Here is a 27279-nt window from a genome sequence, read left to right on the forward strand (position 1 = left end):
AGAAATGAATTAGAATCACTACTTTCATTACCTAGCGAAACTGGAACAGAGTGACATTGAATACATGAAGGAAAACTTTCATATCTCACAGACTGTGTTACTGTATCAGTGGTTTTGAGGGACCATTGCTCTATTTTGTAGTGCCTCACTTGACCAAACCAGAATGTATAAGGGTATCTGCTTACACCAGCATGAATCTCTTTGTTGCTCTATCTGATGTCTTAATCCTCCCATAAAGTCACTAGTTTCAATATGTGTGTTTCAATATGTGTTAATAACCATGTTAATAGCTCAATTTATCATATATATATATATATATATATATATATATATATATATATATATATATATATATATATATGAACTGTATAATATATATATATATATATATATATATATGATAAATAATGCAACATAGAACCTATATGCCATCTAGTGGTGAAAATTATGTTTGAAAGAACAGGTGACAGGATCATAAGATAAATATAATAATTGATAAATAATCAATATTATTTTCAATTTATTAGTAAAGGAAATAAAAAACAAAACAAAAACAATATATATATATATATATATATATATATATATATATATATATATATACATATGAGATTATATTGCAAGATATGTCATGGTAAAGATCTCAGTTTACACAAGAACAGAACCACTTCATTAACTCATTATATTTCATAAGGCTGATCAATTTTTCAAAAATAGGTTAAGATAAGATACAACTTTATTTAAATTGCTGTACAGCAGTTGCAATACAAAGTGGGAGGAGTGCAAATATAAAAGTCTAAGATAACCAAAATAATGTGCAAATGAAGTACAAATTCAAAATATATAGCTACAATATATGCAATGCCAAAACAGTAGCCTATATGGATCATAACAATATAAACAGGTTAACAGTAGGGCTCTGTCTAGGTAGGGTATCATGTACAGTATTGAATCTGAGGTATATGTAGTGTTAATAGCCTACATGGTTAATACAGAAATACTTGAAATTGTTCATGGCCATTATTATGGATATAATAAATTGCACTTGCGTTGACCTTGAAATACTTCATTCACTCCAATGCATGTGACGTCATACGGTGAAAACACTAGTGGTAGTGGTTTTGGGAAATGATCACCCAGAGGTCAGCCTCTCAGCGAGACTCTGTGAGTAACATAACCCTGAATGCGTCACCTCATTGGTGGATCCTGTGGGGGCGGTAGACTAAGTTCTGCCTGCGAGGCTAGAAGAGGGCAAATAATTACCCATGAAACAGTGAAACGTAGTAAAACAATCGGAAACAATGTAGTGAACGTTCCACTAGCGAAACGATCCTAAGAACCGACTCATGATCGACCTTATCACATGGGTGTTTTATAATCCGTTTTATCCACTCTTTTGGGAGCAGCTGCTCTTAAGGGGGGGCTGGCTCTTATGCACAACTGCGCATGTACTACACGGAAGCATTTTGTGGATTATCTTTATACATCCATGTTTTGGATTCACTCCTGATTGCGAATCGAGTTGACGAGTTGATCTTTAAGAGTCGTTCAAAAAGAACGATTCGTTTGCGCACCTAACATCACTAAAAACAAGCTGTATAGGAGGACAAGTGGATCAGTGAACACGTGTTTCTACTGCAGCAGGAACGTGGAGACGGATGCTTCGTAAACTCACAACATTGAAACGCTAATGTATTTCTCTTTAGCCGTTTGGTAAGTGTTTTGACATTCATGGTGTGCTAGAGAGACTGTTAATAGCTTAAAATACTGCCAAGTTAGTCGTTGTCTCAAAATTGGTCACAATTAGCTAACGTTAGCTAACTTAACTGCTGCTATCCTAATTGTAGCGCGTAAGCTGATCATATTACCTTTACAGTTACCTCAGTGTCGAATAACATTTCGTGGCGAAGCAGTTATTTTGTGCTAACGTTAGGGCAATCTTCCCAAGTAACGTTAGCTCCGGTTTAACAGCTTTGTATGATGTGTTCTGTTGGATTTACTCACCATGCCACCATATACATCTGGATAATGTAAACAAATGGGTAGTCGCACCTCCAAGTTTCAAATGACATGTCATGAATGTCACCACTGCCAGATTTTCTTTTTTTGTTTTATTTTAATATCTTGTAATGCTGATACATGTTTGTGGAGTGTTACATTGGTAAGGAGTTTGAAAAAAGGAATAAAAGGAGTTTTAAATGGGAACCAGTGAGAAGACCAAATTAAACTGATGGAGACTTTTAACAATAGAGCACATCCACAGTAGACTTTATTGCATCAGCTCTTCATCTCACATGTAGTTGAACAGGATTAGTTGAAAATGTAGTGCATCGTTGTTGTTTTTTTCCTTTTTTAGTGTACACATCCCACTATGAAGTACATCCTGGTTACCGGTGGTGTCATATCTGGTATTGGTAAGGGCATCATTGCCAGCAGCGTGGGAACAATTCTAAAGTCCTGCGGCCTTCACGTCACAGCTATTAAAATTGATCCGTACATCAATATTGATGCTGGCACCTTTTCTCCATATGAACATGGTGAGTAATTGAGTCAACCAGGTTGCTTTACATTGTCTTTCACGTATCCTCTGCCGTTTATTTATGTGGTTTAGTCCTACAGTTAATATTTGAATATTGAATTTTGAATATTTTTGGTTTTTCAAGGCTGAGACCAATTTATTAGTAGTTAATGAAACCGATATTTGGAACCGATATGCATTTACAGTGAAAATGAAAATCTTTAAGTCAAAATTTTGGAATATTAAAAACTGCAACACACAACTTTAAAAAAAAGCTTTAAGCAATTATTTAATAAATTATGAACTTTCAACGTAATACACAGTAAAACACAGTCAGATAGTGTTGTGGGCGGGACATTAAGTCAGACTCAGTGGTGAGTAGGGTTGGATACCGAAACGCGGTGCCAATAGGGCACCGGTGCCGACGTAAACGGTAGTAACGAGCCCGGATAAAAAAGAAAATTCCGGTGCCTGACTTTACACTACACCCGACAGCAGGTAACGTTAGCCTACCTTTAGCTAGCAGCTGTATTAAACACAGTTAAAATGCTGACCGCTAACGTTAAACAGTGTGAAGTGCGACAGTATTTCACTGTAGAGGATTCCAACACGGATGCAACACAGTCTGCTCTGCAGCGCAGCAGCTGCTGCTGTCAGAATTAAACAACACAGACGGTACGTTCACTTAAAACAGGTAGCACTAAAACAAGTTATTGCAAAATACCCTTTTCCCATCTGGTGGTTGTTTTTGTCGTTGAACAGCAATTTACTGGTGAAATAAGTTATTGTTATAGTTATTACATTATTATTAAATCTTTAACTTTGACCATATGGCCTTAGCAATAAACAAGCCGTTCTTTAATATCGCCGTTGTTTAGTACCCTTCTATTTTGTTTTTACTTTATTAAAAAGTATCGGTTTAGGCACCGTTTTAAAAGTATTGCTTTAGCACCGAATCGGAAAAAACCCAAACGATACCCAACTCTAATGGTGAGTGAAACTGAAGCAGAGTGACAGACACAGCTGTAGCGGAGCCGAAGTAGCGGACTTTTTAATTTATTAACTTTATCGGTTATCAGTAATAAAACCCAGATACAGATAATCTGCAAAGATCTGCCAAAAAAGGGCCTGATAATCGGACAGGGCCAATAATCCGTCTATCCCTACAGTGAACAGATCCCTGAAATGCTACCAGTTTTGGATCTGCCGCTTCACTAACCCTACGATAAATGGATGTTTGCAGGTGAAGTTTTTGTTCTCGATGATGGCGGGGAGGTGGATCTGGACTTGGGGAACTATGAGCGTTTCCTGGACATCTGTCTTACCAAAGACAACAACCTCACCACTGGACGGATCTACCAGTCGGTCATCAACAAGGAGAGGAGGGGAGACTACCTGGGCAAGACTGTACAGGGTGAGTGAGTGCACCTACTCCAAAACATGCAAGCTCCCCGTGACTATTTAAATTCTGCACCCCCACATTTAATGAAGGTTTGGTGCCGAACGTGCTGCACAGCAGCACACTTGTTTGCATTTTTGTTTTCCAGTGTGTCTGTAGAAGAGATAATTTGTCAGGAGCTGTATTTTTCTTCACAAGTATGTCCAATGAGCAGTGATGATTGTTTTTTTATATTAATTTTTTGTTCAATAAATCTGTTCAGTGGTACCACACATCACAGATGCCATCCAGGAGTGGGTGATGAAGCAGGCCAGGATCTCGGTAGATAGTGATGGTGTGGAGCCTCAAGTTTGTGTCATAGAGGTAAGTCGTACTTGTACGTATTTGTCTCTGTTCTCATCACGTGGGAATTTATGTAAGAAGGCCAAACTGGTTTTTGGATTTAATGCAAAAGAACTAGGGCTGGGACGATTCATCGATTACGTAAATGGGGCGACACAACTGATTTGCGTTGACGCGTCATTAAATAAAATGAATAAATACAACTTGCGTGCAAATTAATTAATGTAATGCAGAACTAATGTAATGTGGAACTACTGTTAGATACGCGGGTTCTAGGGACACCTAAACTGTAGCCCTGCCTTAGCTCTGAAGCTAGCCGAGCTCCTCCGCCTACATGCAGGTTTTTGTCAGGTCGACGGTCCAGTGAGTGAGTCAGAGATAGCAGCACGAAAGGACGAGTATGGCGAGTGGTGGCGACCCACAAGAGTTCCCCGCCGGCCTCTTTAAGATCACAAGTTTGGGAAAACTTCGAGACTGTATGGCTGCAGCCTGGACCCTCCCGTGTCATGTCCTCTCGTCTCATGCCGTCCCCGCCTCGAAAACTTCGGTCTTCGGGTCAGTTCCAGTAGTAGGCTACAGGCGAGAGAGTGATGGATAAGGCGAGGACTGTGTGTCGGTGTTGTTCAGCAGTTGTTGAGTATGTGAGTGGAAATGCAAAAAAACTGTCCAACTTCTCCTCCCTACAGTGCTTAACCAGCCTTTAGATACAAATAATTAAAGTTAAATTAAAGGGAAAAGAGCTTGGATGTTAAACAAGAGCTTAATAATTATTTTACCTACTATTTTATAAAAAAAAAAAAAAAAAAAAAGCAAATACAGGCTACTCTTTTTGCACTTGCTTGTTTACTTTAGGTTTTTATTTTTGTATTCCTCCTGAAAGGGACTTTATTTTGTTGTTGGATTGCTAGCCTACATCTGGCTTAAGGTTGCACTAAAAATTCATTTTACTTGAACAGTGCAGTGTTAAACAATTTTAATAAATAGAGATTTGAACCTTAATGAAATTTCTTTTGTGTAAATTGTAAATAATTGAGCAATGGGAAAATAATCGCTAATTGAAAAATTAATCGTTAGATTAGTCGACTAATCGAAAAAATAATCGCTAGATTAATCGTTTAAAAAAATAATCGTTTGGGACAGCCCTAAAAAGAACACTGAAAACCTTAACTGTCAAGTCAAAAGTGTCATTTCTTTAGTGTGTTTAAGCATGTTGCCTGAAACAATAGAACATATTAGCACCAACAAGGTTATAATCGTTAATGAAAACTAGGTGGGGAAAAAACATCGTCGTAAACTGAAATAAAAATCAAAACGAGGCATTACAAAAAAAACTAACTAAAACTGTAATGTCTGTTTGCAAAACTAACTAAAATAAAATTATTGAGTAAATGTCCTTAGTTTTTGTCTTTGTCAATGTCTTTCATAGAGCAAATAATGTTATATCTTTCAGAGTTGACATTTCCGACCATAGACCTGTTTTATACAGTCTATGCCGTAGACTTATTTGGTTTCTGACTGGGAACCAGAAATTCCAACATTCATGTCAAATTGAACACAACATAGTCCGTACCCCTCGTCTGGCATCATGGCGGTACCGAAAGGCGAAAGAAAGCGGCAGAGTCCTATTTGTGTCAGATTGTGTCAGATAAAAGCAAGTTCCTTGCAGTGGAAGATAGTAAAATATGTGGACAATTTATTAAAGGGGAAAAATCCCACAAATTTGAAAGTACATGAGAAGAGCACACAAGGAGGCTAACCTAGCTTACCTTAACAAGGTAAAGGAGAACGCAAAGCCCCCTTTCCCCGAAACAGAAGCTAACCCCCGGTACAGGGCGTGGATGTATGGGTACAGGGCCAGGCAGCATAACGGAGACAACCGTAGGACAGAACACTACAGGTGTGCTTTCACCGGCGACCCGATAGCTGCTGGTTAGTAAATACGCAGGAACAAGTGGAAGGAAGCGTGGGTTAATATGTGTATTGATACTGGGATGTCTACACAACTGTGAGTCGATTTGACTTCAAAAGGTTCGCCACTTCACTTAACCAAAGTTCACAACACCTGCTCACGTACAGTACTGTGCAAATGTTTTAGGCAGGTATGAAAAAATGCTGTAAACTAAGAATGCTTTCAAAAATGGAAGTGTTAATAGTTTATTTTCATCAATTAACAAAAGGCCGTGAATGAACAGAAGAGAAATCTAAATCAAATCAATATTTGGTGTGACCACCCTTTGCCTTCAAGACGGCATCAATTGTTCTAGGTACACTTGCACACCGTTTTTGAAGGAACTCGGCTGGTAGGTTGTTCCAAACATCTTGGCGAACTAACCACAGATCTTCTGTGGATGTAGGCTTCCTCAAATCCTGTCTCCTCATGTTATCCCAGACAGACTCGATGATGCTGAGATCAGGACTCTGTGGGGGCCATGCCATCATTTCCAGGACTTCTTGTTCTTCTTTACACTGAAGATGGTTCTTAATGACCTTGGCTGTATGTTTGGGGTCGGTGTCCTGCTGCAGAATAAATTTGGGGCCAATCATTCGCCTCCCTGATGGTATTTCATAATGGATAAGTATCTGCCTGTATTTCTCAGCATTGAGGACACCATTAATCCTGACCAAATCTCCAACTCCATTTGCAGAAATGCAGCCCCAAACTTGCAAGGAACCTCCACCATGCTTCACTGTTGCCTGCAGACTCATTATTGTACCGCTCTACAGCCCGTCAGCAAACAACCTGCCTTCTGCTACAGCCAAATATTTCAAATTTTGACTCATCAGTCCAGAGCACCTGCTGCCATTTTTCTGCACCCCAGTTCCAATGTTTTTGTGTATAGTTGAGTTGCTTGGCCTTGTTTCCATGTCGGAGGTATGGCTTTTTGGCTGCAACTCTTCCATGAAGACCACTTCTGACCAGACTCCTCCGGACAGATGGGTGTACCTGGGTCCCACTGGTTTCTGCCAGTTCTGAGCTGATGGCACTGCTGGACATCTTCCAATTTTGAAGGGAAATAAGCTTGATGTGTTTTTCATCTGCTGCACTAAGTTTCCTTGGCCGACCAAAGCGTCTACGATCCTCAGCGTTCCCTGACTTTTTGCAAGTGTACCTACAAGAATTGATGCTGGTTTGAAGGCAAAGGGTAGTAACACCAAATATTGATGTGATTTAGATGTTGTTTTTTGGTCTCTTTGCATTTTTTAAATTGATAAAATAAACAATCATTATTTATATTTTTGAAAGCATTCTTAGTTTACAGCATTTTTCCACACCTGCCTAAGACTATTGCCCAATACTGTATGTCTTCTTTAGTCTATTGGCTATTTAGGTTGTTTTCCTGAAACACGTCACTTGCACATTTTGCACTTACTACGACTTCTTGTGTAGACTGTCTACATATTTGTGCTCATCCTCGTATGTACGTTTTATGTACCAGTAGTATTGTTGAATACATTGTGAATACTAGGGCTGCAACTAACGGTTATTTTAATAATAGATTAATCTGTCGATTATTTTTTCAATTAATCAATAAATCGGCAAAAAAACTAAAAAGCATTAATTTCCAACCTTTTATTCAAAAACAGAACTGCAAATTCACAGTGCAAAAAATCTTCAGAAAGTGCACAAACGGGTTGCTCCTTGAACATCCCTGAGCTGATAAAAATAATAAAAAAGAAAATGGACTAACCTAAAAAACATACACATGTATGCTTTACATCTGCATAAAATATGTATATTTTTGTTTAAAGGGACCTGAGCTGTTAGAACAATAAATAATTTATAAAAAATAAAGAAAAATACAAATCAGAAAACTTAACAGGATTTGTTTGAACTTTAGAACTTGTTCTCTACACTACACTCACAGATGCACACACTCTCAAACTCTCACACTCACAGATACACACACACTTGCAATGCTAAATTGTCCACATGCTCCTGGCTCAGGCTCACTCTTTTCTTGGAGGCTATGTTTCCTGCTGTAGAAAGCAGCCGCTCAGATGGTGTTGAGGTGGCAGGGATACATAGGTAAGACTTGGCTAGCCTGGCCAACATGGGATATCTGTCATTGTTAGCCTTCCACCACCGTAATTGGTTTTCTTCCTTGGCAAGGCTCTTTTCTCCATAGTATGTGAGGACTTTGTTCCTCACTTGGGTGTGGACATCCTCAGTACAAAGCTTCACCATCAGTACCAAGGAGTCAGTCAAGTAGAGTGGCTAGAGGTGTTGATTCAGTAGCTGTAGTATCGGTGGTGGTAACACTGCAACTGCCATGCTGTCGCACATCCATCTTCCTTCTCTCTTCAAGTGCCATTGTTTGCACTTTAGTTTGAACATGTAGGACTTCATCAGGTGAAACACTTCAGTTTCCTAAAGGCTCCAAGGACCATCGCAAGAATCCCTGTGTTTGGTGCTCTATCTGAGAACGCAGTCTCCATTTTCCATCTCTCCTGCAATTGCTGCACAGCAGTGAGTTGGAAAGCCTGCAGCGGAGCTGACTCATAGGCAGCACTCTGGGTGGACTTCAACAGCCCCTTCACAAGTGGAGGTATTGCAGATATGGTTGCATATTTCTGTTCACTCATGAGCACAGTGACCCATTCAAAAGGCTTGAGGACTGTTGAAAGCTCTTCTAGCAGGCTTCACTGGTCTGGTTTCAAATCCAGGTACCTTTTTGCCTCTCTGTGTGACAGAGCTGTCGGACAATGTTGCTGTTACAGGCCACCTTTGCTCAAGCAGTCGGCTTATCATATAGAACAGGCGTCGGCAACCTTAGGCACGCGTGCCACCGTGGGCAAGCGGGACCTTAACCAATGGCACGCTGGCAATATGTGTGCAAGAGAGTTATTGATGTCATTGAAATCATGGTTGAAATGCTGAAGCACTCTCTCATCCGCATGCCAAATTACAATGTTCACAGTTGCGCGACCTGTTATTTACAGTAGTTTGACTCATATCTCTGACTGGGAACAATACAAAGAGGATTACCAACGGCCGCTGGGGCAGATGAACTCACAGATTAATTTCACTTTTTTTTTCACTCTTGTTACTGTAAGTAGGCTACATTAAAATCTTCGTGAGTTAAAAGCCAATATTTATCAATGCACTCACCTGTGTAGACCGCCATAAACATGTAGAAAGCGATATTTCAATCTGCTCTGTCTGCTTAGTACACTCTTGTCCGCCGAGCTGTTTTACGCAAACACAGCTCTACTCTGCAAATAGCAAATTTTTACAAAACAAGCTAAAACAAAAATCTTTTTATCTTAGTTTGCAGGGAATCTTGAAATTTGGACAAATTCTTATAAACTTAAGCTGGCTGAAGAAACCATCCTCTCCGCTGGAGCAGTAAATATGGACGCATTATAATACCAAAACAAATACATGTGGCTACTTAATATGCACGTTCGTGTACTTCATTCTTGATAATGATGCTGGTTGTGTTATTATTTTTGCCATAGCATCGTTTCATTGAAAATGAGGCATACAGGACCTGCTTATCAGTCCATTCATCATTAAAGCTGGGCTTTTCCACGTCAACTTTTGCTTCAGGCTCTTTGACAGTGATATTTTTGTCAGCCCATTTTCCACCAATCAGGACGCTGCATACTAAAACCATCTTTCCATAATCATAATAATAATATACAATAATAACAATTACAAGGTCCTGAATATGCTATGGAATAAAATGACAGATTCCCTGGATATTAAATTTTGATGTGATTTCATAATTAAACTTAATGTTGACATGGCACACTAATAAACAAGAAATTTTGAAAAGGGCACTTCATATCAAAAAGGTTGCCGACCCCTGATATAGAATGTGCTATTCCACCTTGTGCTTTATGTCTTGAACAAGGCTGTGCTCAGGTGTGGCCATTTGTTGTGGTTTCTCTCTGAGTTTACTGCTGGCTAGCTCGCTTTTCTTAAAATGTTCTACCAGACATCTTGCAGTCCCGACAGCTTTTTTAATGCTTGGATGCTTCAACGCAGCATTGATCACAAGTTGCAAAGTATGGCCAGTGCAACAGACAGGACCACCCATGCTTCTCCTCCAGGATATTTGCTGCAGCCACAATATTGGCACCATTGTCATGGACTATGGCAATGATTGGTCTAGGAGGAATTTCAAATCTGGCCACTACCTGCTCCAACCACTCTGCAGTGTTCGATGCAGTATGTCTGTCTTGCAGTGGCATAGTGGTGAGGCAGATTGACTGCATGTCCCAGTCATCTGTGATGTAGTAGCATGTAACGCCAAGGTAGGCTTCAGTTGCTACACTTGTCCACACATCAGTGGTGATCGCAAGTTTGCTGTTGTTGGTGTTTATTGCAGTCTTCACTTCCTTGAATGTCTCTTCATATTTTCTCTCCATGAGCTTTGTGAAGTGGGTCCTGGAGGGCAGAGTGTAACCAGGGTTCAAGGTGTGGATCATTTTAATGAAGCAGTCGTCTTCAACCATCGTCAGAGGCCTCATGTCAGTGACGAGGATACTATCTGTCAAGTACATGTGCATTTCCCATCAAGAAGCCTCTCATGGTTTGCTGTGTTTTTTTTGTTTTTTTTTCTGGAATCAAAAAGACTAGTGCAGTGCCCATTGAAAATGTGCCTGTTTGGAATGGCCGATTGCTTTGCCTGTGGTATTGCTGCTTGTAGAATTCATCAAAACCAAATTGTAGCCTACCCCAAAATTACTTACAGAAACCAAACCACTTCAAATGCAACTCCCCTGTATACCCTACTACTCACTTACTGATTTAGGCTACCTGACAGAGAACGTTGCAGATTCAGAATGTAATCGCAAAAATATCACAATGAAAATATGGAGTAATCAGACATTAGCGTCATGGACTCATGGCAGTGCGCTACCCACTGACCCTCCGCTAAACAGCATATATCTGCGTTCATCAACCACCAAAACCTGTGTAGAGAGAGAGAGAGAGATGTCGTATGAGCGCTAAACTGCCCATATCTGCGTTAATCACCACCAGAACCGGACCGTTTGTGTGTGCGTGCGTAGAGAGGGAGAGATGGTGTTGTATGAGGGGTCCAAGCCCGAGGCGGTAGGCCTACTACTAACTTACAGATTTACCTGACAGAGAACGCTGCAGATTCAGAATTGAAATACAAAATATCACAATGAAAATGTGGAGTAATCCGACATTAGCGTCATGGACTCATGGCAGTGCGCTGCCCACCAGCCCGCTATGAGAGCTAAACAGCACATATCTGCGTTAATCAACTCTGTGTGTGGGTGTGGACGGTGTTGTCTCCTGTAGTACGTGAAAAATCTGAGTGAGTCACGACACAAACGGGTGCTCAGTCAGTGTTTGCATGCAGTGTGAGAGGGGGAGCGGCCAGTGGCAAAAGCCAATGTGTGCTTCTTTTACCTATATATTTAACGATATCTTTTGCATTTCTAATCCAAACAACGTCAAAATTGGCAATGCACTTACTTGTGCCCGTAGCAAGACACCTGTCAAGTTTTAAATCCATCGGACTAACTGTTCGAGAGAGATGCGCGTAACACCCCACCACACACACACAGACAGAAAGACGTTCCTGCAATTTATAGATAGATAGTATGTGTAATAAAACAATTTACATCAAAACAATTTACATCAACTCAATACATACTTACATACATACTTGTTGTTTTAGTTACTAGGTGTGTAAAGGTAAGTAACCCAAAGAGCAGATACAGACGAGACACACACACACACACACACACACCCAAGTTCACTTGAAGATTATTCATTAAATTATTACCATCATTGTAGTAAGTGCAAGTTAAGTTCATTTAAACACAGTTTAAGATGAGTGAGTGCTATAAAATAACTTTAAAATGAAATTAAAAAGTACAACACACACAAAAAAAAACAATAACTGATATGGGACAAAGCATAGAATATATACATGACAACAGATTGAAAAATGAATGGGCCAAAAAAGACGAGTGAATAAAAACGTGTCTTTAGTCATGCAAACTATACCACCCCTGCTTTACTGCTGTTATTAACGAGCTAACTTGTCATGCTTGTCAAGCTTAATCACGAGTAAACGCCAGCACCAGAAGAGCTACTGGAGGGACGTTACGTTCCTCACTTTAAAAACGGAACAAAAGTAGGATTCTGTAGTGACTTTACCCTGCTGTTGAACTCCTCCTCATCAAGGACTCCAACATGTTTATGTTCTAGGTGCTGAATCATCACCGTGGTGCTCCCGTGCCAGGCCATGTCGCTTTTGCATATCTTGCAATTAACACACTTTTTCGATGTATCTAGTGTGAAATGCTCCCACACCTTGGATCACTTAGGTCGTACTGATTTCTCTGCCTTCGCCATGTGTTTCAGAACGTTATGGGTCTCTCCGATGGTCTTTCCTCTACCTCCACTCTGCACCCCCAAACTAATAAAAACTAAACTAAAACTAAGCATTTTCAAAAAATCTAAACTAAACTCGCAAATCCACTTTAAAAACTAATAAACTAAACTGAATTTGAAAACCAAGTCAAAATGAAATCAAAATCAAAACTAATGAAAAACTATAATAACCTCGTTCAGCAAGCAGATAAATTGCTGAACTTACACAAACTGGTTTGTTTATCCTGCAGCCAGCAGTTCTCTTCTCATTACCATACATCAGAACCAGCTCTGACAATGTTATTGGCCAAGTACAGCTACTGACACTTACTTTACTTTTTTATACTATACTTTCCGAGGCGCTGAGAACCATCCTTTGAGTTTGTCTATGCAGTTCTGTGGGCTAAGCATGTTTTGTGTCAACAGCTGGGAGGCACAGTGGGGGACATTGAGAGTATGCCCTTCATCGAGGCCTTCAGACAGTTCCAGTTCAAGGTGAAGAAGGAGAACTTCTGCAACATCCATGTCAGCCTGGTACCACAGGTAGGGCACACTGGTGAACACGCATGTCAAGTAGAATGGGATAACTGCAGGATCACTAGATCTGTGCTATGTTTGTTTTTTGAAAGAAAGGTGCTAGAGAACAGTAAAAATCCCCACTGGTTTATTTGTCACACCCATTTATGCAACAATTTGTAGGTGGCTTTGCTTTTGTGTCCTCAGCCGAATACCACAGGGGAGCAGAAAACCAAACCGACCCAGAGCAGTGTCCGAGAGCTCAGAGGGCTAGGCTTGTCTCCAGACTTGGTGAGTCTGATTACAATTTGCCCTTAGAACTTGGCGTTCCCTCCTGCATCCCAGATATAAACAGGCCATGCGTCTACTTTCCCTTTGCGTAGAAATCTATATCCAATGATTCTTGGTTATGTATTCATCTCATGGTGTACACAACCTAATCAGATCTGACATATGACATACAATCTAAGATGGTGTTTATATAGGAATCTTTTTAGGCTATATCCATGTCATGTTGTATATTATCATCATAAAAATAAATGTATTGATTCTTTTCAGATAATGTGCCGCTGTACATCGCCCCTAGAAACCGCTGTCAAGGAGAAGATCTCCATGTTTTGTCATGTGGAGCCCACACAGGTGACTAGTGTGCTGTCTTACAATAAACCACCTCACTTGAAGATTTATGTGAAGACTATGCTGCCAATATGAGTAATGAACTAGTACAATTCATGTTGTCAACCCCTACATCTGCAGATGTGGTATTCTATTTGATAATACAAAAGGTAGATATAAGAGGGACATGAACTTAATAAGGATAACAGCTACTTCACTGTATGCTAGGGATGTCACGATACCTTACTGGTTTGGTGTGGTCCGAGTAGAGGGGGTAAGGAGAGCGTGATTTAAAGGTCATCTGGAGAAAACGTCAGTCCACTGGACGCACAGCCCGCTGCTGTAAAGCCTGGCCTCACCACACAGCCTTCCCTGAGTTCACTCGGAACTCCAAGCAAGCATGTTTAGTTAGTCTGTTTCCCTCTGCTGTTGTTGTTTTTCACATAGAACCGGGCTGGCTTACGTTAACTGGTGTTATAGAGGTCCGCTAATACAAGCGCTAAAGTTAGCTAATGTCAGCTATCAGAGCTAACGTTGTTAGGCTGTGACCGACAACGGCAGAGAGAAACAGACTTACTTTCTGTTTGGCAGCTCCAGGTGAAGTCGTGAAAGCCGTTGCTGTAGATGTAACGTTACATTAAAGCCGTGCACGGAGATGAGGCACTCTGTTTTTCTGTGCCGGTCGGCTTTCTTCTTCTCCCGCATTTAGCGGCAGACTAGAACACTTATGGCGTGTATATACTTCCTCTGTCAGGTCCGGAAGAATTGCATCCCCGGGTACCTACGGTATTGTAGAAAAAGGAGTACCGTCATGTTTTCAGAATTTTGGTACCAAGTATTGGTTCTCATGACATCCCTACTGTATGCTGCTATCGTATTGATTAAATGGTAATCTGATTATGTGTAAACATGTGTGGCTATGTCTCCTTCATGTATTTTGAGAACTTTAGCCTCAAATGTCGAAAATCTTAAGAAACAAAGTAAAAAATCAATAGTATACTGTACATTTGATTCATGTTTTCTGGGACAATTCTATTTAATTGATTAAGTTAATATGAAAATGTTAACATTGCTCAGCCCTTTTTATCAATTACAAAACTAAAACCGAAGTCACATTTTTGTTTTCCTTTCCAGGTGATCTGTGTCCATGACGTGTCCTCAGTCTATAGAGTGCCCCTGCTGCTGGAGGACCAGGGTGTTGTGAGCTACCTCTGTCAGCGGCTGAGCCTGCCCATCGAGATGAGGCCCAGGAAGATGCTCGCAAAGTGGAAGGAGATGGCTGACAGGTGAGGACGTTTTGTCTTAGCTGCTAACTTTAAGCGTTGTAAGGAAATGGACACAAACCATTACCCTACAGTTATGGAACGGTCCGTTTAATCACTCCGGCACTTCTCAGAATTGTGTTACAAACCAAAGAATGTTGAACTCTGAAAGACAAATGTTCCCCAGTAACTACAGCAGCACTGTGGAGGTTAAATCATATGAATACTGTAATTCCCTCTCTTCTCAGATCTGCTCGTCTCTTGGAGCATGTCTCTATAGCCCTAGTGGGGAAATACACAAAGTTATCGGACTCCTACACCTCCGTTATAAAGGCCCTAGAGCACTCCGCCCTCGCCGTTAATCACAAACTAGAAGTCAAGGTATGGAAACATTGCACATTTTTATGTTTTTGTATAATGATTTCTGCATTTTGCAACACTGCTTTGCAGTTGTGTGTTGAATGGTGCTGTTTGTTATTACAGTACATAGACTCTGCAGACCTTGAGACTGGCACTCTGCAAAATGAGCCTGTGAAATATCATGAGGCCTGGCAAAAACTCTGCAGTTCTCAGTGAGTAGACAAGCTCGCTGGTGATGCGGCATCCTTATGTATGCCACATGATGGCAGCAGAGTGCTGTCATGCCCAGTGGTTTATGCAGCTTCATAAAATGCTCAACGACTTCTGTGCTTTGTAGAAATTCACAATGTTTTTATTACATCTTCATGCACAGACCACACCGGCAGTGTACTACTTGCAGAAAAGCACAATTGTTTGTCCTGCAGCTATTTTGAAGTAGGCATTTACATGGGGCCAAACAGGCCTTTAGAGCATTATTTTTTGGATGCATTAGTTTTAAATGATAACCTTATTTAACTAGGAAGTTGCATTGAGATTAAAACCTCTTTTGCAAGTGAGACCTAGCCAAGACAGGGTCACCAGGCAGCATCCAGCACATAACAGGACAATAACCGATGGGAAACAGAAACAATAGGTATGACAAAATACATTACATTTTACAGTGCATTAACAGGGCAGCAATATTTAGTGGTTTAGTTATTTGAAGCAACTGCATTTAGCAGTGATCACTTCCCTTATTCTAAGTTTAAAATCATTTAAAATATATGAAGAGAGCAGGTGTAGGCTAATCAGATGATGCACAATCAGATCAGCCTAGTTTTGTAGCCTTTAGTATGTTATTGAACTAGCTTCTTAGATTTATGGGTGTTACGTTAGCTGTTCAGCATTTTTCCCCTAGACTACCTTTAAATACGGAGAGATGGAGGATTTTAATACAGAGATCACAGAAAGTAGTGGGTGCCTCAGGAACATTTCTCCAATGTATGTGTAAATTGGCTCAAAATGCTCCCAATTATGTATTTGAATTCAATCATATTTATGCTCTGTAAGGATTTAAACGCATTTTGGTTTCATGTCATTCATGACATGCCAGAAAATTATAATGTTTGCATTGGTGTTGCAATTATTACAACCAAGTACAAGATGTATCTCCATCACCTTAATTTACAGACCTAATAATGTATGTCTTTGCATAGTATTTTGTAGTAGTATTCTAGTATATAGTCATTTTTGTACTAGCAGTAGTCTTGACACGGTTTGTCTCAAAGATAATCTGGCCTAATTTATAAAATGAACTGAGGTGGTCTCTCTTTCCTTCCTTCCCACAGTGGTGTGTTGGTACCAGGAGGTTTTGGTGTAAGAGGGACAGAAGGCAAGATGCTAGCTATTAACTGGGCGAGGAAACAGAATAAGCCATTCCTAGGTAAGAGAGATTCAAAACTACCTTGTCTCATAAGTTGCCTTCTCCTTCATTATATCATATTGTAAGATTTCATAATCTAAGCGAACCTGATGAAGCCTAAACCTAAAAAAAAATATTTCCTTGCTATGTGTCAGCTTACCTTGACAAAGATATGTTAGCATTGTTTGGTATGCAGTTTCATACTTGCATTACTGTGGATAAAACGGCAAAGTTGTACAGTGTCCTGAGGAAGTTATTTGCTGCTTTGAACTCATGTTGTATGTGTATTGTTTCACAAGACCTCCTAAATCAATACTAAATACAAATCTTAAACAGAATCTAATGATTGCACAAGTATTCCACCACTTTGCTTGGACACTGGTACAGCCCAGAGTATTTAGATTTTGCATTTTAAGTTTAGTGCTATTCACCTGTATGGCACCCTGCAGCTGCCACAGTCGCCCAAAGATCTGTCACTTGGGATGGATTGTATTCTCTCTATTTCTTTCTTCTTCGTCTTTATTCTCTATTATCAACCTGAAATATTAAGCTCAAGCCACACAGAATGGAAAAACATGTATTTGATGGGCGGACAGGGTCCAGAACTTCAACCAGTTGAGAAAGGGTGGCAAAACTTGCAAATTGCTATTCTATGAAAGATCTCTGTGCTGCTTGACAGAGTTTGAGCAAAGACAAATGAGGAAATAAATGTTTTGTTCAGGTGTATAAAGTAGTTAAAGACCCACTATATACCTAATTCAAAGCTGAAATTGCTGCCACGTGTAGAAATTATAGACCTGAGTAAGGGCATAAATACTTGTGCAATCAGCTACTTTGTGTGTTATATTTGTACATCGTTTAGATCCCTTTGTAGAGATTTGTTCCGTTTTTGACATTAAAGAATCGTTATTTTGTTGATCAGAAAAATGCTTAATCATAAAAAGTCCAAAGAGAGGTGAATACTTTTTATAGGCACTTTATAATCACATGCAATGTTAGTCAAGTAAGTGGTTTGCACAGTGGGGATCGTGTTTAGTTGTTCTTTATTCAAGTTCTTATAATAGCTCTCATTATGCAAGAATCCTGCTGGTCTTGTTTTGTGCAGGAGTGTGTTTGGGCATGCAGCTGGCAGTGTGTGAGTTCGCCCGCAATGTTCTCGGCTGGGAAGGTAAGATAATTGCGCGGTTCAGCTGGGGCCACTGTTTAAAAAGAGAAATTTGATTCCTACTGTTTTTAATTTAATGATATAGGAACAACAGACCAGATGGGAAGTTTGATCTTAGATCAGTTTTATTTATCTTTTTCAGATGCTAACTCCACAGAATTTAATCCAGAATCCACTCACCCCGTGGTAGGTTATCCCCTCTTATTTCTCAGTTTGTGCATTCTCAATTCCTTTCCTCACCTTCTCTCCTCGCGTCTTGGTCCCTTCCACATGATGGCAAGTGCCCACTACAGGACTTTAGCCCTGATTGTCTGCTCGCCCACAATATTGGGGCTCCCAGACAAAAGGCCCATATCGAAAGCAAATTGGCATTGGCTCGGCGCTCGCATGCAAGCGCTCGAGCGCAACCTGTAAACCGTTAAACACGAGACGAGAGGCTCGCTGGTGCCTCTGGACACAGTCCAGATATCTAGCAGGCTAAATGTCTGGAGCTGTCTGGGACTCTGCTGGAGAGCTACAGCCAATAAGAGCGCAAGACACGGGCTGAGGGGTCGCCTGTTACTTTACTGTATGTGTTGCATTTTCAACACGGACCAAAGTTGTTTCACACAGAGAAAACGGGCTATAAATTGTAAAGATGTGTGAAGATGTGTGCCAACGACGACATCCCCTAAAAGAGCTCGAGTCTGATCTTTATTTTTCTACTTTGTTATATCTCTACAAATCGGCCACCAATAACTTGGAGCGCTTGTTTCTGGCTGACATCCAAAAATACTGTCTCTCGTATGGTTTTACGTCATGTCCCGTGTCACTTCTCACGTGTGTTTTCCTGATAAACGTAGTTTAGACACTAGTTGAAAGATCTAGTAGTGTTTGAGCTCCTGTTGCCGGTCAGTTAGTTAGTGGGAAAACAAGACGGCAAGTTGTGTAGTGTGAACAGTAATGCGAACCGTCCCTTTTGAAAGTCTTGTAGTGGGAACTCAGCGGAGGAGGCAAGGAAGAGACACAAGGAGAGAGGAGTCGAGGCAACAGGCATTTAACAAAATTCGATATCCGTGCTTCATTTTAAAACGTCAATTAAATACGACGTGTGGCGCAGCTGTCATGGTTTGTATATTCCAGCTGTGTGTCACGCCTCTTTCATATGCCCCAGGTGCAGAAAAGACTTTGGCGAAGGATACACCTTTGCGTCCTTGCTCATGGCTCCTCCGGCAAGCCTCCTTGCTCCTCTCTCCTTGAGATGCGTTTTTAGTACTCGAGACATCCTTCAAGATGGCGCTCTGAGATTGATTTCCGGGTCACAGGCAGGAGGATGGAGGAGTGAGGAGACGAGGAGGCACAAAATAGAGAAAAGAAGAAGAGACTTTTTCTTCCAAGCTCATATCACATCCTATCAGCAGAGTCTTCACAAGAATTTGTTTATTATCCTATTTGATATTGACAGGTGATTGACATGCCAGAGCACAACCCAGGGCAGATGGGTGGGACTATGAGGTTGGGGAAGAGGCGGACCATTTTCAAATCCAGCACCAGTGTACTGAGTACGTATCTTCCTTGAACTAATGGTGGACTGTTGGCTTTTTGTCCTTTCCAGCTTGTTTTTCTGACGACTGGTATTTCATTATTTTAGGAAAACTGTATGGAGATGTGGAATATGTTGACGAGAGGCACAGACACAGATTTGAGGTAAACAAATGTTTCCAGACTTTTGTCTGGGAGTGCAAAACAAATGCATACTCAAGAGTAATCTTATTCTGCTGGTACATGCTGCAGGGACTTGAGGCTCCATTTTAATCTTCTGTTTTTCATCTTTGTGTCCAGAATCTAGTGTTGGAAGTATTATAGGAATGCCTCATAGCCTTATTTCTTAAAGGTGCAATATGTAATATTGTACGTAATACTGGCAGCTAGCGGTTAAAATAGTTACTGCACTACCAATTCAAAATACTGGAGAGTCGTTTCCCCCCCCCCCTGCCCAGACTCGAAGTTCACGGGGGTTGCCAGGCAGAGACCGCAACATTCACAACAATGTTGCTAGGCGCTTTTCTCACATAGCCAGACGTTACTCCACAGCACAGCCGAGTAGCTAACGGTAGATGCTAGTCTCACATAGCCAGACATTACTCCACAGCACAGCAGAGTAGCTAACGGTAGATGCTAGTCTCACATAGCCAGACATTACTCCACAGCACAGCGGAGTAGCTAACAGTAGATGCTGGCTATATTGACAGTCATAAAAGCCCGTGCTCACGCGGAGCTCTGTACCCAACTGACAGACACACTTTTTTGGCTTAAAATGACAGTATGAACCGCTAAAAACACAACAACCTCACTGTCCTCTCCACACGCCAGTCATGCACACTTCCTCGGCTTAGAATTACAATACGAAACGCTAAAAATACCACTACCTTGCCGACGGAACACACTTCATTGGCTTAGAATTACGGCAACAATTGCTAAACACACTGCAAACTCACGGTCCTCTCTTTCCGATTTACAGCCCCCCTCTCGTGGCTTAAAATAACTCACCGTTGTCGGCTGCTCCAATATTTACCAGGGGGTTGTTACGTCTCTGGTCACGCAACTGTTAGAAACATGCTGTTTTCTTTTTTTATGTCATGTAGAATCTATCTCCGTTGATCCTGTTCGTTTGTTTGCTGCTTTCATGGCTGTACTACCGTTACAGCTGTAGCGCGCTGGGTTTACGTTTTTTTTATCTGGCAACCCGGCCTGCCTGTCAAACTGGGCCGTTGATAACAACACACAGATCAAAACATAAACATAAATTCCGTAACGGAATGTACATTTCAAAAAGAAAAAATACTGACATTAGCATTGTTGTCAGAAAAGATAGTATTTCAGTTTAAAATGTTTCCTTAATATCTGATGAGGCATTGGTGTCATTTTTGGATTTATTACAGCACAAATATTACATATTGGACCTTTAAAAACCTTTCCTAAATCCTTGAACCTTTGCTTATTTTAGGTGAACCCAGAGCTGAAACACCACTTTGAAAAAAGGGGTCTTCAGTTTGTCGGCGAGGATGTGGAAGGAGAGAGAATGGAGGTCATTGAATTGGATGGTAAGTGGAAAGCTTTATTAAAAATAAGCATTCATGCGCTGTTGCTAATAAATGCAACATTCTGTATATCTTCTAAAAGCTTTTACCTGGCAGATCTTTGGTATGTGTGCTTACATCTCTTTTGTTTTTTCTACATGCTTTGCCTCAGAGTGTCATTTATGTATAGATATGTTAGCCCTAAATTCCGACAGGCACGTCGGCGCTGCGTTCAGGCAGAGCCGCTGGAGCAATCGCGGCCACCCAAGACGATGTGTGTCATTCCACCAGCCGCGACGCAACACGTCCTACAAGTAGCTCTCTGCTCTGCAAAAAATCCGCTAGGTTTATGTTTGATAGAGCCACAGGGCGTTGCACAGGCCGGCCAGGAAGTGGAACGGCTAGAGCTTCCGGTCAATTTTCTAAACAAACACCCTGTGCAGACTCCCGATTGTATTCTGTATCGCATCACTACGCTGTTTTAACATCTAAAACACAGCCACAGATCTTTGATCCATGTCATTCATAACTGGATTAAATGGAAGAAACCATTTAACTATGTAGACTATTTTTAAATGTAAAAATATCTTGGAAAAATGACCAAACCTGCAAGTCGGGATGCAAAACTGTCTGCTTCTGAAACACTCGCGGTGTGGTGTGACACACAGTGGAGGATGGAACAAAACCATGGCGCAGCCGGAACGCGGTGCATCAGCGCCTGGTGAAATCCCGGTGTGAGCCATGTGTTTTATACAAGTAGCATGCTAACTGTGTCATATGTAGCCTAATGTAGTGGAGGTGAATAAATGTCTGTATTAATCCATTTGTCTTGTTCGTTTCAGATCATTGTTACTTTGTTGGAGTGCAGTTCCATCCAGAGTTCACCTCGAGGCCCATCAAACCTTCTCCTCCATACTTTGGTCTCCTGCTGGCTGCTGCAGGAAAACTCCAGAGCTACCTGGCCAAGGGCTGCCGTCTCTCGCCACGGTAAGCTCTGACACAGCAATGCGTTATTCAAACATCATTTGGTGGAAGTTCAAAATTTAATTACTGTGTGATGCTCCAGCAGTTTATAGTTCAGATGTAACTATTATCTGACATTGCACTATGGTTTTTCTACTAATAAAGCAATAAATGTAAACCTATGTATCATTTCAGTGCTTAATATCCATTTTATTTTTCTCTCTGCACTGGCTAATTCAATTTAAAAGTGGTTCTTTATGGAGTGGCATCAAATCATATTTAAGCACATGGAATATATTGTTTCCTATTTAATCTGTTAACTGATATTAATGCTGACTCGTTAAAAACAAATCTCTACCTTACCTATGATTGGGACATTTATACATGGGGCAACAATTTTTACCATAGGTAATAAATACAAAGACATTACACTTTTGTTTTTATTAAACCCTTTACACTATACATTGTTGGCATTTTTATGCGTCATTGAATTTACTGAAATGTCAACCCGAATGGAAATTTACAAGTCTATTTTTATTCAGTGTCATAATCTACTCTCTTACAGTTAGTTTACTGCAGCACTATGTCATCATTGCACCTGCAATCACAATAAAAGCAATCCCTGTCAGGCATTAGTGCTATAATACTCATTTTATGTATTCATCTTCCATTGCAGGGACACTTACAGCGACCGCAGTGGCAGCAGCTCTCCTGAAGTTGACATCTCTGAGCTGAAATTCCCCTCTTTGACTTGATACTAAAGCACATAGCTTTAGCACACGTAATCCAACACGTAGTTGTTGTGTTTGTGTGTCACTTATGCAGATGAACGCCCAGAGGAAAAAAAGGAACTCTGCTCTTAACTGATGCCACAATACCATTTTTACATTCTGATAGGTACATTATGTTGCTAAATATATTAAAGGTGCTCTAAGCGATGCCACGCATTTTTTTAGGCCACAAAATGTTCTACTATCACTACCACTATCCGCGAGCTGCCTGTCCCCTGAACACACTGTAAAACCAGGCTCCACAAATGGCAACAAAAACATACTGCGCCAACCTGCACCATGAAACCTAACAAACAGTGTTCCAGCTAATAACTGACTAGAAGGATTTGGGGGTGGGGTTGGGGGGGTAGTGCGCAGAAGGGAGGGGGAGGGGCGAACTAGTCTCCGTTTTGTTTGACAATACTTTGAACGTCAACAAGAAGTGACGTCACCCAACCACACTTAGAGCACCTTAAGTCTTGACTGATTGTATAAAGGTTAAGGGATTTCTTGACGTTAACTCTGTGGAGCTGTACAGAAAAGGATTTTTTTAATTTAAATAGAGTGAGATATGAATGATTAAACCATCAGCCTGTCAGTATACACATTGTGCAATTTTTGCAACCGCAAGATCATGATGCTTTGGTGAAATTGTGAGGTGATCCGACGGCCCTTTGCTGCATGTCATTCCCTTATCTCTCCCTTTTCCTGTCTATCTGTACTATCTAAAAAATCCTAAAAAGCCCAAAAATTTTCTTTTCAAAAAAAAAACTCCCTGTCTGCAATCAGGTTTCTTGTTGGGGCAGTCGTCCTGCATATCAATCCAATCCAGTGTATGTAAATGCACATAAGAAACATTAGTACTTCGTACAGTTTGCAACATGTATTGCCAACGTTTTGCCTGTGTATCGTGACAAATAGACATATTGATAGATTTACTTCTTTTGAAGTGTTTGTCTGTCTTACAATATTGTTTTATGTATTAATGTATTTCTCCTTTTAGGTTTAATACCAGCTTACGTATCATAACTCTCATTACTCGACAAAAGTGAGTAAGTTACATGCTATTCAGGCTTTTAATAATCTTGCACCGTAGTATATGGAGTGTACATCCAAATCTGTACGAGTATGAGATTAAACTGAACTACACAGGTGTGCTGTGGGGACTGGGAGATTCACCTTATGACAAAATAAAATCATATATATATGATTTTATTTTGTCATAAGGTGAATTGTTAGGCATCAGCCAATTTCACAAGGATGATGGGTTATTCATTTCTTCATGAAAGTTGTAATGGATTATGCACTTTGTGGTGTTATTGCTTTAAGTGTTTACACTTAAACCTGACCTCACCACTTCTGCTTGCATGACTTTTATGTTTGAGACCTTTAATCTGCTGACATCGACAAACACAATTTTGAACTCTATTGCCTTTTACTACCATATCTGACCCAGAACTTCCTAAAAGGAATTATACTGACAATCATCTGACAATCCGGCCAACTCAAAGTGACCCTTGAGTCAACCGTATTAACTGAAAAAGAAAGCTTGGCATAGGAAAACATGTATTTAAACTGAAAGAAAAACCTAAAGATCTGATCTCAAAACATCAGTAGCAGCCAACTGTAGATGATAAGCATCAAGCTTCCATGTTATATTTTCTCTTGGAGTCAAATTTAGTGGCTAGTTACAGTAAATCATTGCTACCAATGCCTTTGTTTATCAGTTGGTGACCTAAATGTATGAAAGCATGCTGTATTATTTGTATTTATTTATGAAGTTCATATGCATGTGTGATGAGATATGTGTGGTCATTCTGAATAAATATATTTTTATTCCTCTTGAAAATCTGGCCTTTATTCTAGTGGAGCTGAGAATCCTAGCAAGTTCTGCTTTTTACCAGGGACATGCATTGATACTCACACACATATCTTAAAGAGACTTAAAAGCTTTGTCTTCACTAATGGCACTATTAAAGGTGCGCTATGAGTTCCTGCATGGTTTCAGCGCGATTTCATTTTTGTCTCAGATCATAGGCATCTCTCCTTGATCCGCTAGCTGCCTGCCCCCTGAATACACTGTGAAAAAGCCCGGTTTTGGGAGACAACGCAGGGGTTGTAAACGTCAAACACTGGGTGCAGCCTATTCACCAAAATACAACAAACCACTCCAGCCAATCACCGACAAGATGTTTGGGGGAGAGGGTGGGGGTTAGTGACAGTCAGTTAGTCATGACCGTTATGGAAACATGAGGGGAGGAGCGAGCTTATAGCCTGGTTGACACCCGACCCTTCTCAGTTGTAACTGAGAGGGGGTCTGGGCAAGCTTCATTCACAGCCCATTTCCAAAGGGGCGTCACCAACAGGCACTGCTCAAATGCCTCTGGGCGCAATTGGATAGTCCTTCAACCAATCAGACCAATGATCCAGGTGACTTAGCAGCGACGTCAACGGGTTGCTGCGCTTTGGTGGCCGTCATGTAAAGCACGCCTCGGTTGTGATTGGTGCCTCAATTTGGAAAATTGGAAATGGGCTTGAATCAAGCCCCCAGGAAGAGTGCCATGTCTTAAAGCCACCATGGGCTTAGCGGATAAGGGTGGAATTGCACCCTCTGGCGCAGAAAGACTTTTCCCACAGACTTTACATGGCGAAAGAAACTTTTATATTTTGGCGGATCATTTTTTTGGGGTACATCAACTTACCAGCCCGAACACTTAATCACGTTTTAACATTTTTAACATTTACTAGTTAAAAATGTAGAGTTGTTAAACAAGGCATGATGAACTCACCTAATGGACGCGAGCAGACTGCGCTGCGCATGCTCATATGACTGTTCTCCCAAGGTCCTGTAGCTGTAATAATGGATAATGCTAACGTAATGGTTGTAATTCACCATGTGTTCTTTAATACATCCACGGTATGCTCATCCTGTAATGTGGATGAGAGATGAAGCCATGGATGTTATTAAGAGAAGCCCTGTTCACGAAACTACAGGCTAACCTTAGTAGCTAGTGCTAGCTAGCGACCTCTATATAGATCTATTTAAAGGACACTAGTGCTAGCTAGTAGCTAGCTAGTAGCACGACATAATTACATCTCCTTGGGGGTCTAAATACAGCCTTCGTTTATTTAGATAAGCATGTAAACGATCAGGAACGACGAAAACACAATGTTTAACGTTAGTGTATATTTTATACAATGAAACGGCGAGTTAATGTGTTTGCCAAGAGAAGAGAGAGAAGCTCATGAACAAGCATGTTGCTACCGGTTGCTACGACAACACAAACAAACTGTTGCTAGTGGGCATGTCCATCGTGACATCACGGGCCAGTCAACGCTTAAGATCCAAGCTCCATGATTCCTTTATGCGCTTTTGAGCACTCTCATTGGAATGAACGGGGCTTCCCGCCAAACGCTGTATCCAGTTCTCTTAATTAATACATCTGTGGCTTGAATGGGCTCTTGGCCAGACTGACTTGCAGAGCAACTCTCAAATTTGCCGGAAGTTCATCAGGGTTATCCCAGGCTAGCGAGCTTGTTCTGTGTTTGAAATTTACTTGGAATGTCAACAGAAGTAACCATGCAGGAACTCATAGTGCACCTTTAAACCACTGGTGTATTTATTTATATACAAAACTAAAAGTCTAGCAGCCCCTAGAGGCTGTCCTATTCATTACAACCCACAATATGAAAAACAAGCAGCTGAGGTTTTTAACAGAACCAAAACGCAATTACTCTTAGTTGCTATGATTTAATTGCCTAGTGACAATCGTGTGTAAAAAGCTCAATCCATTTTTTTTGGTTTATATTCAGAAAACACACGTTATATTAATTACACCTGTATTCAATACTAACATAGTCACAATGACTAGATTAAAGTAGATAGATTTCGTGAGCTTAGAATTATAAAGTTCTATCTCCACTTTTGGTCGAAATTGAGTTTTTGACAATCTGATCCATTCAGTGTTTATTAATGCCTGTGTGGTGTTATTTTTGTAAAAAAAATATTTTGTTAGTTATTAATAGTAGATCATACTACATAACAGTTTCGCCAGCTGGGATGTAAAAACTTTGATGCTCAATATCTCAGAACTACCCTAAACGGAGATAGAACCTTATAATTCTAAAAATAAATCTAAAAATAACGTTAAACCTCAACAAACCTATTGTAGCAAATAGAATTGCATGTCCTAGTGTTTCCCCAGGGGATGTAAAGCTGTATTGTTAACAATTTCCCTTTTTAGGCTGCAATGTTCACTCTATGGAAAAGACTATAACGTGATAAGAATTGTTTTCAAATTGTGTTGGCAAAGTTACCCACCCACTGTCTAGGACTGTTAATGATGACATGTAGAGCTGGTGACTGCAGGAAACTACAAGGTTTGCCTTGATATGGTGTTAAATGCAACTAATCCCCCCCCCTTTCCTCCCACATCTGGCCCTCCCATTCCACAACAGCCACTCCCTGTGTCCTTGTGCTGCCCCGCCTTTTGTCAAGTTTTAACTGGCAAATTTTAGAAGTCCACACCCCTTCACAACACACTCA

At 40.6% G+C, this 27279-nt stretch overlaps 1 protein-coding gene across 1 annotated transcript; it reads left to right on the plus strand.

The window, feature by feature from the left end:
* Positions 1 to 1254: 1254 nt before the first annotated feature.
* LOC114557641 (CTP synthase 1) lies at positions 1255 to 23000 on the plus strand. The gene is made up of 18 exons (XM_028581217.1): positions 1255 to 1713; positions 2357 to 2537; positions 3762 to 3932; positions 4180 to 4280; positions 13048 to 13164; positions 13345 to 13428; positions 13696 to 13776; positions 14887 to 15038; positions 15263 to 15395; positions 15498 to 15586; positions 16703 to 16797; positions 17882 to 17944; positions 18084 to 18127; positions 19386 to 19482; positions 19572 to 19627; positions 20928 to 21024; positions 21843 to 21987; positions 22640 to 23000. Exons 2-18 carry the CDS (start codon positions 2372 to 2374, stop codon positions 22716 to 22718), a joined length of 1770 nt encoding a protein of 589 aa, XP_028437018.1. The 5' UTR covers positions 1255 to 1713; positions 2357 to 2371; the 3' UTR covers positions 22719 to 23000.
* The last annotated feature ends 4279 nt before the right edge of the window (positions 23001 to 27279 follow it).

This window comes from Perca flavescens, chromosome 6, assembly GCF_004354835.1.
Source record: "Perca flavescens isolate YP-PL-M2 chromosome 6, PFLA_1.0, whole genome shotgun sequence".
Taxonomy (NCBI): domain Eukaryota; kingdom Metazoa; phylum Chordata; class Actinopteri; order Perciformes; family Percidae; genus Perca; species Perca flavescens.

Coding starts and splice junctions, on each gene's coding strand:
- LOC114557641 (XM_028581217.1), top strand. CDS start 2,372: ATGAAGTACATCCTGGTTACCGGTGGTGTCATATCTGGTATTGGTAAG. Junction 15,587..16,702: donor CAAAAACTCTGCAGTTCTCA/GTGAGTAGACAA, acceptor TCCTTCCCACAG/TGGTGTGTTGGTACCAGGAG. Junction 16,798..17,881: donor ACAGAATAAGCCATTCCTAG/GTAAGAGAGATT, acceptor TGTTTTGTGCAG/GAGTGTGTTTGGGCATGCAG.